Source organism: Solea senegalensis, linkage group LG20 (genome assembly GCF_019176455.1).
Source record: "Solea senegalensis isolate Sse05_10M linkage group LG20, IFAPA_SoseM_1, whole genome shotgun sequence".
NCBI lineage: Eukaryota > Metazoa > Chordata > Actinopteri > Pleuronectiformes > Soleidae > Solea > Solea senegalensis.
In genome coordinates, this window is record NC_058039.1 from 6,752,916 (window position 1) to 6,770,542 (window position 17,627).

The window sequence follows — 17,627 nt, forward strand, 5'->3', positions numbered from 1 at the left end:
GCCATTTGAGCCGCGGACTTCAGTATCTGCAGCCTCCAGATCAGGAAATGAGTTCACTCAGGCTCTCGGACTGGTTTGCATGTGGGCTCGGTTTAAATTGGCCTGATTGCTGAGAGCAAATAGTGGCATTTCTGATGTGGTGGTCAGCCACTCCCATGCCTGATTAGAGTGGTGGAACCTAATTAGTAACAAAGCATTTCTCGGTTGTGGTATTTCAGCTTCTCTTTTTGGCTGTGAGAGAAAAAAAAAACAAAAGAACGTAAAGTACTTCTTTCTGCTTTTGGTGTTGTGTAATGAAGTGAGTGGAATGAGTTGCCATTTTATTATCAAGGTGAGAAAGGGGACACCGTGTGACTTCCACGTGACCTAATATAGCATTTATGTATTCAAGGAATTAAAGCCGAGCTTGATCTCTTGTCAAGATGACTTTTTCTCTCCACATCTGCCTATCAGGCCATCTCCGCTCTCTTTGTTTCGTTCAACAAAAAGAAAAAAAAGAAGAAGAAGCGGTCGAATGCGAGGCCAAGGTTATATTTAAAAAATGCACCCGGGCCTTGTTGTATCGTTTATCTGAAATGAATATCAGCCTTTAACCGCGACCACGCGAAGCATATGGCTGTCACAGCGGAGCAAACGCCGTCGCATCTCTTTATAACACTCACTCACATTTATCTTGATGTCAACACAAAGCAGTTGAGCACTAAAAAACAAACATGTGCTGACAAAATATACAGAAGAACCGCTGCATATAATACATCTCTATCACGGTTATTAAAGCCTGTCATTGTGACCTGTATCGTGAGTAATAAGTGGACCTTTGTATGCAGGTCTGCACATGTGTATTGATGCACTTGTAGGGACTTGACTTGACTATATATGTATATATACATATATACACGTGTGTGTATATATGTGTATATATATGTATGTATATATATATATATATATATATACACACACACTCAGAAATAAATGTAACGTGAGTATTCAGGGGCATTGGCTGAATCGTCTTTTCATTCATAAACATAAACATGTACCTTTGGTTTGCTCCAATGGAATATAGACACACACACACACACACGTGCACTCAGTGCTAGATGCAGAGTGAGATAGGCCTCTATGAGGACCATGTGGGCCATCTGGAGCCAATTAACATTGTCCCTAAGGTACAGACTCTGGATCAGTGCTCCTCAACTCGCACAATAACCTTTACCATGGGAAGGAACACAGAGTCTGACTTGAGCGCTGTCTCACGCTACAAACATCGCTCAAACGCTGGACACAGTGTGGACATGCTCGAGGCTCCGCCTGATCCACTCGTGCCTCATTGTCTGTCTGCACAACTGAGAACCAGTAGACAGATTTGGAACGTGTCCGATTGCTTGAAGAGTTGTTGGACTGGTTTATGGTTATTGAGATGTATTGAAATTATACTAATATGCAGCACATACTCAAATATACTTCTGTTTGTTATATCTTGAGGAAAGAGCTTTCAGTCTGTGATGGCATGTTGTGTATATGTCAAATGCAGAGAAAAGGCCATTTTCTTTTGCTTATTTTAACCATAAAAGGGCCAGAAAATGTCCTGTAACTAAGTGCTTTTGCTCATTTTTCCAGAATAACTTTCAATATCTGGCAGTTATTAACAATTTTAACACGTGGTGACGATTTAAAATGAAGGAAAACAAAACGTTTTATTTAAAAAAACTTCTGCGGGTGTACATGAACATCAGGTTTTTGCTGATTCTCCCAGCTTGATGCAGCAGCGCGAGTGAAATGACCGTAATAACCACATGTGAACGACCTGGGCGTCACTTACAAAGGGTCAGTAAGGGTGCACAGTATATGACCCCGGAACCTGCAGACATACGTACATTAAAGGCCTCCTCACTCATTCATTGTGTCGTTTTACTCTGGGACTTAGTCAATAATCTGTTCTGATGATGCGATGATGCGTAAAAATTGAAACCTCCTTGTTGCAAAAACAATCTTTTTAGGTTTAAATGTCGATGCAATTAAATATTTATTTGGTGTTTTAATGTGTGCTTTGTCGCGTCAAGTTAATACTTGAGCGATAGAAAAAAACCCCAAAAAAAGTCTATTACGTGCTGCTGAGTTCAATCGTGTTTATGTCTCATCAATATTTAATAAACATAAAGAACTGAAAGAAGCTGATCTGCCGCAGCGGCGTCTTATTCAATAAATCAAAACAAGAACGGGAGGCCCCTGTTTTGAACAATCAGCCCGGCCCTAATTGGCATTTTAAGTATTCTTTCCCCATTATAGCCTATAATTATTAAGTATTTTATGCACAACTGAATTGATAAGCGGTTTTCATAAATCAGCTGTAGTCAACGGTTCACGCGTGAATACACAGACGTGCTGAGTCGTCTAGTTTCCAGCACCCTGCTGGTGTGTTATGGAGCCAGTTTGGACGAGGTTTCGAGGTGTAACACTCTCCTCATACACTCAGGCTTATTGACTTATTGACTGAGTGTAAAGGAGAAGTTGACACGTTTTCAGGTGTCTCGCTCACCTTGCACACAATCTGTCTTGATATAAAATAGATATATCTTGATCAAAAATCTAAAAGTTTTGACGTAGAAGCTGTGCTGTTAGGTTGTCAGTGTCTGAGTTCTTTTAATCTTAACTTCTCAGCGAGGGGGAAAATCACAAACGCCCTTTATCCACTTCCTTTACTCTTGACCTATTTGTCTTCCTTTTCCCCGGGACCACACACTGACGGGATTGTCAGAGTTTCTCCCTCTGTCTCTCTCAGAGATAATCAATGCTCCGGCAGCTACACCGGCATGCGTAATATTAGACATTAGAGGAGCTCTTTGAAGGGTAAATGGCTTGGGGGGGTGGTGGTGGTGGCAGTAAAGCGATGGAGGGAGGAAGGGATGGATGAAAGGTGGATTAGAAAGGGATGAATGGGGACATCCTGTCATAATCTCTGTGCTTTTATTTTTTCTGTTGAGTCTCAGTTCCCCCTGTCTTTTCTCTCCCTGGGTCTCTGCAGCTCTCCTCTCGTTCTCCTTCAATCAGGGCAATCACTCTAATTTTAACTTGCATAAGCCTAAATTTTCGTCTCTGGCTCCAGACCAATGAGTATTCTATAGCCTGACACACTTGGGAACATAGTGTACCCTGGCTTACACACACACACACACACACAGGCCTCTTCTGGGCAGACGCTGAGCTATAACAGAAGCTCATGTTACCCCCAGTTCAGTGGAAGCACTTACAAAAAAACCCAGTCTTGTCATTGCAAATTACTCCCTTGCTGATTTCTCAATATTTACCTGGTCGTTGAGACTCTTGATGTTCCTCTGTGTGTGTGTGTGTGTTTAATTATCCCTCTCACCATTTCCTAGTGCGTTCCTTTTTGTCTCCTCATCTCCTGCAGTTAAAGAGATACGGTTCAGTCGTCCTGACCTTTGCTAATAGGACCTATAGCTTCATATTTTTGACTAACATGCACTAATATGGCTCTTGATGATGGAGAACAACAGTAGTTCTGCCTGTTACAAGCTGTTGAAGGTGTGTGGGGCCGCTGTTGTTCATTTATTTACTTCCTCTCCTTATTAGATATAGAATTTGTAGTACACCTTGTGACTCTTGGGGGTGAAAAAAGGGACTTTTTTTTGGCAATTCTACAGCCATAAAATCGTCATGATGGTCATAAGAGGGTTAACCATGCTGCTGCGTGTGTACAGCATATATAGTCCGGTCACTGTGCACTGCACCACTCTTATCAGTGTTTGTTAGAATGTTGGTAAAGACTCCACCGGAACATATCCCATGTTATTAAATAGGTAAGAGATAACACAGGATTGTCCCAGGAAAACCAGAGGCTCTTTGGTGACTGTCTAGACAGGATGTAGTAAGCACATCGCTTTATTAGCTCATCTTCATTTGTTACACAGTTGCTTGTGGTTATGTGTGTGTGTGTGTGTGTGTGTGTGTGTGTGTGAGAGTCAGTTACCCCCTCTGTCCGTCTGTCTGTCTCTCTCTTTAAGCAGTTAAATTGGATACTATTCATCTCAGACTGTAGCAATAAAGCTATCCAGGGGTTTGGCTTACCATAGAGGCTTTTATGACGACCCCCCCGGTGCTGCTGCTGTTTAGAAAGTCTTCATTGCACAGTTGAGTCTGCGTCCCTTCCTCCTCACTGATACTAAATCGCAGATAATTGAATTTATGGCATGACAGGACCAGGTTAGGTGGCTGCACATTTGAATACAGCTGCATGCCGTACATACAGATGTTCACACCTCTGGCCGCGATAATGTCACCTCAAGCCGAAGGTGCAGGGAGGAGACGCTGTTTTGCAGAGGGTTGTGTGTGACAAATAAACTGTCCCTTTTAAAGGTCTCTTTATAAGCATCCGTGTCCTCACTCTGGTAAACTCGCAGTGACACTCAATGATGTTCTGTCTGCTGACAAATTAGGGACACGGAAGGGAAGAGGGTGCAAATAAAGGAATGAGTCACTTGAACATGAAAGAGACGTTTGCTGGATAATGAGAGAGACGCTGTGCCTGCAGGAGTCTCCGATGACTGAGCGGTCACGAACCAATCGGCCACTTTTGAAGGGGCAGCCCCGCACACATCACAACAGTTTGAGCTAATACTGTGGCCGAGTGAACACATCAGTGTAACTTTTCACAGCACCTCATAAAACCAGTTGTGCTCCGATTTAGATTGTTCCTTTCCCCCGACAGCGTCGATACGTAACGGAGAAAGCGTAAAAAGGCGCCGTGTCAAATTGCTTAAAAGGATGTGTGAAATATTTGTGGTTAATTACCTCACTGTGATTTCATTGTCTCCGTGTCTACGCTCTGTCTTTATTTCTCCCACCATTTCCTTCCCCTCTCTCGTTCTTATCTCCTCACACACTGTCTCTCCCAGTCTTCCAGTCACGCAAACCTCCCTGCTTTCAACTTCCCTTCTGGCACGTCACCCTCCGCTCCCCACTCAATCCCTTGCGTTTCACTCGCTCCATATTCCACTCCGTCACTTTTCCCTGCATCATCCATCCCTAGTGGAGTTCATACTATGGTGTGATTTCAAAAAAATATATATATATATATGTGTATATGTATATATATATATATATATATATATATATATGTACAAGTGTGCTCGCGACGAGCCGAGCAGACGTGAACAACATGACAGTTTCTACCTCACACACTTCTCCTGCACTTGGTGCACATCTCTGTAGCTGTTGATCACACTCCTCTCAAACGTGTTTTGATTTCCAGTGATTCATATCCTGCATTTCTTACATTTTTGATCTTTTTTTTCCCCCCATGCGCCCCCCTCTCTTTTGTATCCACTCTCATTCCGTCTCCTTTGATTCAGAAACACGAGATTCTTCATCTAAACTGGCTTTCACCATATTTCCCCCCTATTTCAGTAATGGGATGTTCTTACACACTCTTAATTTGCCTCGCTCCTTTTGTTCTTTGTGATGTAACACAAGGGGAAAACACTACCTCCTGTACAAACCCATCTTCTCATTAAATACATATGATAAAGGCAGCTTCTTAAATACGTTATATTCAGTAAAAATCGGTGATTAAACTCAACATAACATGTCTTTGCCATCATGAGAATACGGATGAGTGTTTGGACATTTTTGTATTTGTTTGCAAAAGAAATCAAAGCTGATTCCATTTTTTTGTGTATGTGTGTGTGTTGTTTAATTGGAGCTTATAAATGCCAACGACGGTAACAGTCGTGTGATTTTATTTAGAGCGTTGACTGTAAACAAACAGAGCGTGTGCAAGCGGCAGTTTTTCAGTGTTCACACCTTTTTTTTGTGCAGACGCACACACACACACAGCGCGTGCGTGTGTGTGCGCAATCATCTCCCAATATCTCACATATTGAGCTTACACCCGTGTCGGGACAGGAAATTGACACGTTTTGACACTGCACTGTTTTCTGATTGAAGTGTAATCGGAACTCGGCACCTCTCGGCGGCTGCGCCAAATCCATTGTGGGTGTTCTCCAGACATGATCCTATCTTCCCTTACTTCAGGCCTGTCCGTAGCAAATTGACAAATAATACCAGGATATCACATTGCTTCAATCGCTTCTCCTCAACATTTAGAGCGTAACTCACGTGCGTGCACACACACACACACACACGCAGGCAGCAGCACTGATCAATTGAGGCAACTTGCAGTTGTGTGTGTGTGTGTGTTGTGTACAAAGAAGGTGGTGTGACTGGCACGTCCACGGCGTTCTCTCAGCCTCGCCTCGCCTGCACTGACACACGGCGTGAAATAAAGAGACGAGCGGGGAGAAAAATGAGAGAGAGACACGTCTTAAAGGCTTTGTGGACGGCAATGAAGAGCAGGCACACTATCACGAGCAGTGGACTGAGGGAGAGAGGTGTGTGTGTGTGTGTGTGGGGTAAAATGGTCGATGTGAGAATAGAGACAGGAATAAATGAGAGGAAGATGAAGTGAGACAGAAAAGATAAAGAGGGGGAAACATCTTAAGTTGCTCCCAGACTGTGTCGTTGTGTTTGGCAGATGGCTCCTGTATATTTGGTTATTATCAGCTGCCACTGTCGGGCTCTCGCTTTGCCCTAAAGACGGCTTAATTATCTCTCCACTGGAGCTCGACACAAATAAAGCACCAGCCACTGTACGTGCGAGTGTGTGTGACCGTGCAAATGCAGGTATGAGTTACCTATGTCAAAATAGGCATTAAATGAACAATGAGTGCCTGCACATTCAAGTGACCGTCATATGAGAATGATTACATGTGTGTGTATGAATGGGATTTTAATGAGCGTTTCTTTTGTGGTCAATTTAGTAACACGTTCCTCGTACACAAACCCGTCATATTTCATATGAATGTGTATTATTATTTGATTGTTGAAATGAATGTGTCACTTCAAAGTGCACCGCGCCCTCCATTATCGCAAGCAGTCGTGAAATGCCAAATCTCACGTTGTTCACACTCTCCTTTCTTTTGTCTCCTCCCTCCCTCCCTCACAGACCGCGGCTCCAGGCCCAGAGGAAGTTCGCCCAGTCGCAGCCCAACTCGCCCAGCACGACGCCCGTCAAAGTGGCCGAGCCGGTCAGCCTGAACACCGCCGTCGCGACGGTGCCCTCCGCGTCCCTGTCACTGCTCGCGTCCTCATCCCTGTCCTCTTCAATTCAGGACCTGTCCAAGCGCAAGCCTAAGACGGAGGACTTCCTCACCTTCCTCTGCCTCAGAGGTAAGAGTGGAGAAGATGGAGGTATTATCACATGCACACTTTTTATTGCACGTTTTCTTCTGCACCGTTCCAGCGCGACTCGGCTCGACTCTACTCAGTTTTTCTTTCGCTTTTCCATTAGTGAAAGTACCTTTTTTTTTTAGTACCTGTTTTCTGGCGAGGTTCCAAGCGAGCTGAGCCGATCTGACTAAAATGTGACCTGATTGGCCAGAGTGTTGTCACAGTAAGAGTCCGGCACGCTGTAGATCAGTTAATAAAATCTCAATATTTAACAGAGGAGTCTGGTGTACCAACGTTGCAGTTGTACTATATTGTAATGGGAAACGATGCAAAAACCCGAGTACAGCCGAGCCGAGCCGTGACGACGGCAGATCTGAACTGTTCTGATATGAGATGGTTTTTTTAAACGTACATATCTCTGTTGTTTGGCCGTTTTATGCGCGTGACTCATCATTTATAAGTGCTGCTCGGTGCTGGCGTCACCGCGAGATTCATTTTCTCCATCTATTCAAGCCGAGAGGGGAATCTGAGCTGTGTGAGAGCACTCTGCTCGGCTCCACTTTGTTAATTCACACACGCTCATTAGCAATTCAAGAGTTTGTATAAAAACTCTTGTCAAGTCTGCGTTTTAATCACCCGCCACCGACTTGTACCACACGCACACACACACACACACAAAAGCCACACATATGTTATACAAATAACTGTCGACTTGCCCAAGGCTAAGATTATCGTGTGTTTCATCAGCTTACACATCTCCCCCTCCTACCTTTCAACAACTATCTGTCTCTTTAACACCCTGCATATCACCCTCTACCACGAGTACTCACACACACACACACACACACACACACCCTACACTACAAATACTACACCTGTTCAGCGACACTGTGTAGCACCTTGGATGTCAAATGAACTGTACAAGTCATAGCAGAGCAATAAGGAGTTGTGTGTGTGTGTGATTCACACTGTGTTGGAACAGGGAAAACTCTTAAGGTAAAGTGACACCGTCACACTCCTGTTATAAACTGGCCGTGGGCACAAACACACACACACACACGACACACCGCAGAGTGACACTCGCAGTAACTTCAAAAAAAATCTTCTCCCTTTTCCTCTGAAGTTAATGAAGTACTCATGTTTCTCAGGCTGCTGCCGCTACTGCTGCTGCTTCTGCTGCTGCTGCTGCTGCTGCTGCTGCTGCTTATGGGATTTTCTCTGAAAGTTTCTAGACCAAATGCGTTTGAACCCTTACATTAAAACCAGAGGTGGAAAGTAACGAATTACATTGAGTCATTTTTCAAAATATAAAAGATCCACGCACCGGAAACTTTGGAGGACAGGTGAATTTGGTGCTAATTTTGTGACCTTTGACCCATTTTGACTGATGGTGAGATTTGTGTCTCCAGCCTTAGTAAGTAAAATGGAAATTTGAAACAAGCTACTTTTTTTACTTTAACTTTCAAAGTACATTTGTAGCCCAGTACTTTTACTTGTACTCAAAAAACTTGAGTAGAATATTTCAGTACACTTTCCACCTCTGATTAAAACCCGTACATAAAGCTCAGATGAGGCCGAAGTGCTTGAAGAAGATTGCGGCCTGAGTCAAACTTTCTGAGATGTTACATAGTTGTATCCTCACTCTGTACAAGGGTTCGGGGGCTGTGAGCGCCACTGACCCTTGAGTGCTTGAGTCTTCAGTTTGTCTTGTCATAAATCGTCCTCTTTATCGTGAAACATGAAAGAAGAGCGGGTTTCGTACCGAAGGCCTGAACAATAAAAAGTGTGGGCAGTTTTTCTCAGACAACCTTGGCTGTGACTTCTCCCAACTATCTCCGTATTATCCTCTCCACCTTTGTTCTGAAACAATGAAGTCATTTGGAAGACCGAACCAAACGTGTAACTCAAGCCGTCGTTGACTTGCATAAATAGGCGCGGGATGTTACGTAGGTTAATGATATAATATAACCGCATTCTTTGAAGTTGAGATTATTCTAAACTCAGGATGCTGACGTGACCTCGTCCCCCCCCCGTGGAGTGTCAGACTAATGAGGTGCAGGTGGCTGGTCCTGACTCGGTTTCCCCTGCTCGCCGTCTTTTATATAATTCAATTTGGATGCGGCGCTTCTTCGCGAGGCTTATTTCTTCCCCGCAGTGTTGTCCGATATGTAGCTGATCAGATAGCTACTCTATCATTGATAACTGCGGAGCTAGGCTGCTAAACTAACGATTGGACAGTTTTCCACTGGGCTTTTTCCACTCTGCTGCTCCTTGCTTTACTGCTGTATTTATAGACCCACTTTAGCTCTCTCTCTCTCTCTCTGTGTGTGTGTGTGTGTGTGTGTTACCCATGCTGTGAGGATGACATTTTCCTGTGTGGACTGCTGTGTTTTTCCCCTTGGCCTCTCACATGACCCGTATGCCGGGACCTTTACTGAGACAGGGACACAGGAGAATGTCAGAAGAGCCCTTGAGGTTGTGTGTCAATGACTTTATGTGTGTGTGTGTGCGCGTTAATATGCGTGCATGCATGCATGCACTCAGCATCCAGGTGATTTGACGTGATGCAGCCCGTGAGGATGTCTGCGTTACCCGGGTTAATCTTTTCAAAGGGATTTCAAAGGCCTTTGATATCATCTGAAACCTCCAATCCCTTCAAAAGATTCGGACACTTGTTTGTGGTGATCTGACCGCTGCACACATCACTGCTGCTTCATGTCTGCTCCCCGAAAACTTCTGGCAGATTTTAGCTGCTGCGTGACGGGATTATATACTTCTGTCTTTTCAATTAGATTTAGCAACATCTCCACCCTGAAACCTAATCAGTAGACTTCTGGGTTTCGTTCGAGGTCAAACGTTCACCACGTGTAAACACATACCTCTACTACCCCCACACACACACACACACACACACACACTCGACACACACCCACTGCAGTATTTGCTTATCTTATCTGGTAAACATTACGCATCCAACCCAAAGGCTGCTTTTATCAATCATTCTGACAGCCACACAAAAGTACTTAAAACATGAAGGATGCCGAGCAACAAGGTGAGCAAAGAAGAGAGAGAGAGAGAGAAAGAAAGAAAGAAAGAAAGACGGAGAGAGACGTCTCTTGTGTCTTAGTGGAATGAACTGAAGTAACTTTTTCATAATTTTTGCGTCGTGCTCCTGCGTTCGCTTAAGCTTGTAATTGATGGCATTTTATTCGTCTGTTTTTTTTTTGTTTTTTTTTCCTCCGTGAAAATTAATTGGCCAGCTGATGGCGGCGGTATTGTTGCTCGCTATATCTGAGGAAAAGTTATTTTTAATTCCTCCAGAGAGGAGCAGGGGTGCCCGACTATTCTGATGCAACGTGGGAGTAACCGGAAAGTGGAGCGAAAAACAAGATTTCTGACAGTGTTGGAGGAATCGCACCAACATATATGCCCACCACCCACACTGTCTAGGCTCTATAGTCTTTATTTGTTTCACTGCACATCTCTTTCCTCCACACACACACACACACACACCATTGCCTGTGTGTTCAGAATGGTGTTTATGTGTGGTCCAAGACTGTAGTTGGGCTGTTTATATCCATGGAGAAAGCCATTTGGGCTGTAGCCAGACAGTCTGCCGCTGGGCCTCTGGCCCTGTCTGCCTCTGGTAACCTAGAGGGTGCAGTGTTGCTGCTGACAGGAGGATGGCAGCACTGAGCAGAGCAGAATAAAGCAGTCAGTGTAACAGACTCAGATGGATGTAGAGTCGTGTGGTGCAGCGCTTCACGCTCTTCACGTCGTTCAGGGATTTAGTCCTAAACTGAGAAATGTCTAAATTAAGTTGATGGAACAATCTTCTTTTTTTTTTTGTTAGTCACTACAGTATTTGTCTTAAAAATGAAACATTGAATATTGTTAATAGTAAACCTTCTGCAATTTGATTTATGCGTTTGTAAAAAACAGTTTGTCCACACACACATGCAAATATAGAGTGTGTACACACCGACACAGACAAGATAAGGATAGATTAGGGAGTAGATTAATAACTGTCTGCACACAAACTCCTGGAAGTCGTCTATTATAGAAGACCATTTCCAGGAGTGTGATTTGGTTTTTTTTTCCCTATGCCATGCCTGCCAAACCCAGCGTGGTCTCGCTCTCTGCCTCTTTGTGTCTCCCTCCGTCGACCTGTCGCTCAGGTTCAGCGAGGGCAGCGTCTTTGCTCTGCTTACATAACTCCAAAGCTCTGACCCAGTGAACCAAAGACTTCCCATATTCTCTCAGCACGTGACGAGTTCAGAATTAGAATTAAAAGGAGTTAAGATCGGGATGTCCGTCTTTACGGCTCCATTGTTTTGTTGGATGACATTATTCTTGGCTCAAAACCTTGCTCGTCTATTCCTGCTCGTGAGAGAACAGTTTTGAGTCCAGCTGCTGCTGTGACACGTAGATTCTCCTCAGGCACTCTCTCTCTCTCTCTCTCTCTAATGTATGACAGCGGTTTGATTAAAGCGTGGAAACTGTTTGTTGCGAAAGTGTGACATTGTTGACGAGAAATTGGCAGCGCAGCGGCAATTGAATCTGTATTCTTCTCCAGGAGCAGACGCACCATTTGTGGGGGGTTAATGGTTTTAGTGACATCCAGGAATGTCAATTGGAGATGTAATCCCTTATCCTCTCCCAGTCTCTCTCTCTCTCTCTCTCTCTCTCTCTCTTTCTCCACTAAGAGACTGATAAAGAGTTTTGGCGCAGCAGCGGCAGCGGCGGCTCAGCCGTCAGAGATAACTGGTCCTTTTCCTGCGAGCCAGAAAACCAACGTTGGCCTGACCTCCTGTGAAAACAGCACTCACACTTCCCCCGTGCGGGCACACACGCAGCATTTTTTGTTCCAAGTTAGCACGTCCACATGTCCCAGTGACGGCTAAACGCTCCTGATTGAGTATTTAAATTCTCCTCATTGTTTCACTTCCAGTTAAGGGGGACAAAAGAAGGGTAGCCAGAGAATGGAGGGCTTGTAATTATGCCCCTCCCAACTCAAAGCCTCGTTAAAATGACAATCTTAATAGACTCTTTCAGACCTAATTATGATTTGGCGGCAGTCAGAGTGAGGTGGATGAAAAGCCGGTGTAATTGGGGGACTGGGATCAAGCCTTGTTGGGAGATCTTTGTGGAGGATTGAGTCCTGTTTTGTCCGGATGTATGTGTGTATGCAAACTATGTCGTTTTTTTTTTAGAGATGGAATCTGTAAATATCTTCTGTTTGGCCCCACAAGGGTTGCTGCCACTCGTGTGGTCTGAATACAAGTGGTCACTGGACCACACAATCTGTTCCAACAGGCCTGTCCTGTGTGGTTGTCTCTCCCTCTCTCCATCGTGGAGCATAGACAGTGTGATTTCAGTCATCTTGAGACGCTGTATATCACAGGACACGGTTGTGCTGTCATCACATCATCTGTTTGTGTCTGTTCTTCCACCGTTGCGCTTCTGTCTGTCTCTCTTTTCCTCTTTTCAGTTTTTATTCTACAGGAACACATGTTTTACTCTACATCCAAGGACCTTGTATTAAATGCGTTTATTCCCAAATACCGACTCGGTGGATAAGTTCACATCCACTTCCCTGCGCCCCAAATCATACGCTCACGTCTTTCCTCCATATCTGCCCCAGGGTGCCCTCTAGGTCTGTTTGCCATTTGCCCGCTGACCCCTGTTTGGGGCAGTAAATTACAGCTATTAAGCTAATGATACGAGTCATTAGGAGCTGATTGGGCCAGTGTGTGCGCTGCCTTTGGTGTGTTTGTTTGGTCGAAGTGAGGACTGTTTGCTCTGTCGGCAAGATAAACGAGGTGTCTGTGCTCTGTGTTTGCACGTCTTAGGGTACATGGTGCGGCCGGATATATATCTGTATGTATATATCTATATACATATAGATATATATATATATATATATATATACATATATACACACATATATATGTATATGTTCTAAAGTTTCATAATGGACTAAAATATGTTTTAACACCTCTTATCATAACATAAAAAACAAACATAAATAAGATTGTAGTGTTTTCCAGACAATATCCACATTGAAGAAGCTGAAAAATCACAAACTGCTTTTGATTCTTTAGAAAAAACTCAAACTGAATCATCGATGGATGTTTAATTTAGTGATCAATTAATAATTGATTAATCAAGTAATTGTTTCAACCCTGCACTTATCTATACTTTGAGTTACTTAAAAAAAAATCTGATGCTTATTTCGGTAACTGATAGGGATGGGAGTCGGTATCGGTCAGTATCGGTCCGATACTGGTCAGAATCACTTGAAGGGATATTGGACAGATAAAAATGTAGAATCCAAAATCCGATACAGTTCAAAAATCCTATATATGTCGCATGAGTCACGACTCTATGCACAGACAGTGAAAATCAGCGGATGCATTTCAGCCGAGTCATGTTTGGGCTGTTTGTTTCTTCTTTGTGGGAGAACAATATCTGTGACACAGTTGGGGCATTATGTGTTTGATATGACTCGGCACAAATGTGTTGTGAACAGCGTCATACGAAATGACTGTGTCGGACTAATATCAGTATCGGTAGATACTCTTGATTCCGGATTTTGGAAAAAACAAAAACCCAGACTGCTGAGTAACCTAGTGACTGAGATGCCGTGAGATAATCTGTCGCTGCCCGCAGAGGAATAGCCCCTACCATGTGGGTTACTGTGGATTATGCAAACGCCACATTTTCACTGGTTTTTAACGTCTGCCTTCTGCCCCACAGACCTTGTTTATAAGTTTAAGAGAGCAGGAAAAACTCTTTTATTATCTGCTCAGGGAATCTGCTGCCACTACACTTTTTTTTCTCTCTCTCTCTGCAGCTCTCTGAGGAGATATTAGAAGCTGGCAGAGCTGCCGTGTAAAAACTGTGATTCGAGGCACAACAGAGATTTATTATTGCCAGGCTCTACTTTGCAGTGTTTGGGAAGCTTTTATTTTAGTAGGACATTTAAACTAAGCTCGCAAAGTAAATATGAAGTGACGTGTGGTTACCGCAGGTCCCCCGACTGGCCAATAATAGTCATTAGTGCACTTTCTAAGGAAATGAATCAGTGTTCAGTGATGTAGCTAAGAAGAAAAGGAGGTTGAGGTAATCATTTTTAACGTGCTAATTCTTTTTTAGGTTTTCACAAAAGAAGGAGAAAGTCATTCATCAAATCAACACAATCTGGTGCCACTGAGTAAATGGAGATTTTCTTTCTCTTAGAGACTTTTCCCTACTTATTCTACAGTTCTAGTCGATATTATCGGTCAACAGCAGTTTGCTCTCTAACACGCGCACTTCTTTCCTGCATTCTTCACATGGCACTGATTGATTACACAAGGTCAGTTCATAAACAATCTCTTTTGGCTAAAATCCTCTCGCTATTGAGAGCTATTTCATTTTATTTTACAACATCCTGCGTGGGTCACATTTACCACTGACCTTAATCACGTTTTATATGCTTGCTGTCAGATGTTGGTGGTGATGATGATGATGATGATGATTACATCTCATAGCCAAAGTAACTCAGCTCAAAGAGAACTTTGTTGGTGCCGTAATCCCACTCACAACAAATGGCCAGATGTGTGATAGTTGCAGGCTGCTTGGCTGCTTTGCGCACCACACTTTGCAGAATCCAGTCTTTATTTGGTTGCTTCTTCACCGTCAGTGACGACATGCAACGTGTTCTTTCTTGACCCCGACTGTGACCTGCAGACAAACCGCTGCCGTAGACCACCCTGAAGGACATGCTCGTCTTTCAGTGTTTATGTTCCTTAACGGCACAAATAAAATGAGTTGCTGACGAGACTGAGATTTTATTTTGTATTCCTAAAGTGCCTCACACGTTGGGTTTGTCCTGGAGGCTGCGGCGTCCCCGCTCATCGTCTCAAACACGCTGAATCACTTGAGGCATTTTGCGGGCTACTTCTTTAGTCCGCATCTATAACTTCCTCCTCATTCTTTTTTTATCTCTCTATATTTTTCATTTGGCTACTTAATAATGTATCGAGTGTGTAAAAATCTAAGATAAGTAACCGCTGCCGTCCATAACCATTGCGCTAATTAAATATTTTGCTCGTCTAATTCTTAATTCACTGTGCGATTGTAAATACTCTGTATTCAGCCGTTTTTTTTCTGGAGCTCAACATTATTTTAACTGACTTATAATCACCCATTGCTTCTTATTATTGCCCTTTAAATGGTAATAAAAAAACCACAGTAGTTGCTCATGTTATGCAATTGATTCGGCCATAAAGAACTCTAAACTTCGTGTTTTGTTGCTCATAAACAGACAGCTTTAATCAGTGATGAAGACGCTGCTCAACCGCACGTTCCTATTAAATACAGACGCAGTGAGAAATGTACTGTTGCATCCACAAGGCATTTTTTGACTTGTTTATGAAGAAAGGTTCATGTCCTCCATTTATCTTAGAGGTGCATGGCTGACAATACAAACTCTGCCAGATGCATGTTAATATATGTAGTGAGGGTCCATGTTTGCAGTAATATTAAAGACTCTTTCAATTACTCAATGTAACATTTATTCAAGGATGATTTAAAGCTCCTGAATCATGAGTTTAGACAGTTTCCTCCCAAAATCCTTTAACACTGATTAAAACTTCATCATATTTACTTTATATTCTCACTTTGCAACAGTTCATCACGTTACATAAGTGTGTATATGCATAAAGTTGGGGTCTAGAAGTCTGATGAGAGCGGTCTCAGACCCCAGTCTCTGCAGATCCAGTCACTCCTGCTGTTCTTTGCAAGGCTTCCTTAGCCTTCACCTTCATTCCTGCATCTGTAAGACTCAACCAGCTGTTTGCACATTGATTTACGAGTGCAACATTATGAGATTTAATAACATAGCTTTGGGCTTTATGACCTTTTATGGGTGTGTGTGTTTGTGTCTACATTCAACTAACTGAGGTAACATTATAGGCTATCTGCTGCCAAACTCCATTCACCTCCTTCCCGCACGTACTGCACTAGATCTCTCAGAGATGACAAATGAAACAGATTGAGAGTGACAGCAAAAGGAAAAGGCAGAGAACACCGGTTTGTGTGTGTGTGTGTGTGTGTGTTCGGGTAAGGGCAGGACTTGACAGTAATCCTATTTTGGAACAGTGAAAGCGACAGATTTGGGATTAGCTCGGCAGCAAAAAAGAGAGAGTGAGACTCTTTGGCTTCTAAAGTTACTCTTTTACAGAGTTTGGTATTTGAGCACATGTACTATATGGGTCAATAAAACTGTCAACATGGTGTATATATATATGTATATGTGTGTGTATATATATATATATATATGTATATACTGTATATACATATGTATATATATGTGTATATGTATATACTGTATATCCTCCTAGCCCTAGCTATAGCTCTATCACAATGTGTTATGAGACACTTCTGCCCCACTCATAGTGCTGCAGCACTAATACCAAAGAAATCAAACCAGGATAATGGGTAAGGTTAAAGGATAACCGGATAAAACCCAGAAACAAAAGCCCGAGCAACGTTTGTGAAGCGATTAAGTCGCTCTAACGTTGTGCTGTGTCTGTTTGTGCTCTTTGTCAAGCGACTGAGTGCCACAAAGGCACCATGTTGTGCCGAGCAGTTGACAAAGCGTCAATAGGCCACCAACCGGGATAATAGTGATGACAAAACAGCAGCAGCACAATCCCCATCATTCATAAACCCTTGAGCAATTTCTATCCGTACATGAATATCTCACTATGCACATGTTGATGTTAAAAGAATTGTCTGTCATATCTGTGTTATAACAGCTTTTTAGTCTTTCTGATCGCTCCCCTCATTCTTCCCTCCTCCACCGACTCACCTCATTGTTAATAATCTCCCTCTCTCTGTCCCTCTCCCCCCACCCGCCTGTGCACTCAGGTTCAGCAGCACTGCCCAGCAGCATGGCCTACTTCGGCAGCTCCCAGGAGGAGGAGGACCTGGAGGAGGACGAGGTGGAGGAAGAGGAGGTGAGGAACGGCGGTGGAATCCACTCTCACGGGGTGGGAGGCAGCAGCCAGGCCTCGGCCTCCTCCTCGTGCCACTCGACACCCCGCAAGGGCAAGCTCCCCACGAGGCAGCCACTCAATGGGCACGGTAAGGGTGGCGCGTCCTGTTTTCGTCATGTTGATACCATCTATGATGTGGTTACTGTTTGAGGAGAACAAAAGGGGTTAAGGAAGTAAAATAAAATAAAAAAAGAGGAGGAGCAAGAATGCTGTGGATGGAGACTGAAGGATGATGCAGCAGCAGATGTAGGGAAATCTTGGGCTGAACAGGAGCGTGTAGTGAATCTGTGGATGGATACCAGAGTAGTAGCACTTGACTTGTGTCTGTGTGTGTGT

The 17,627-nt window shown here is 43.5% G+C and overlaps 1 protein-coding gene across 2 annotated transcripts in view; it reads left to right on the forward strand.

Moving 5' to 3' along the window:
* jarid2b (jumonji, AT rich interactive domain 2b) overlaps positions 1-17,627 on the forward strand; it is a 90,395-nt gene that overhangs the window by 55,282 nt on the left and 17,486 nt on the right. The window contains exons 4-5 of one of the 2 annotated variants that reach the window (XM_044052135.1): positions 7,022-7,266; positions 17,164-17,379. In XM_044052135.1, coding sequence (XP_043908070.1) covers positions 7,022-7,266; positions 17,164-17,379 — 461 coding nt within the window. The remainder of the gene's footprint in view (positions 1-7,021; positions 7,267-17,163; positions 17,380-17,627) is intronic. The other variant, XM_044052136.1, reaches the window with a different exon arrangement.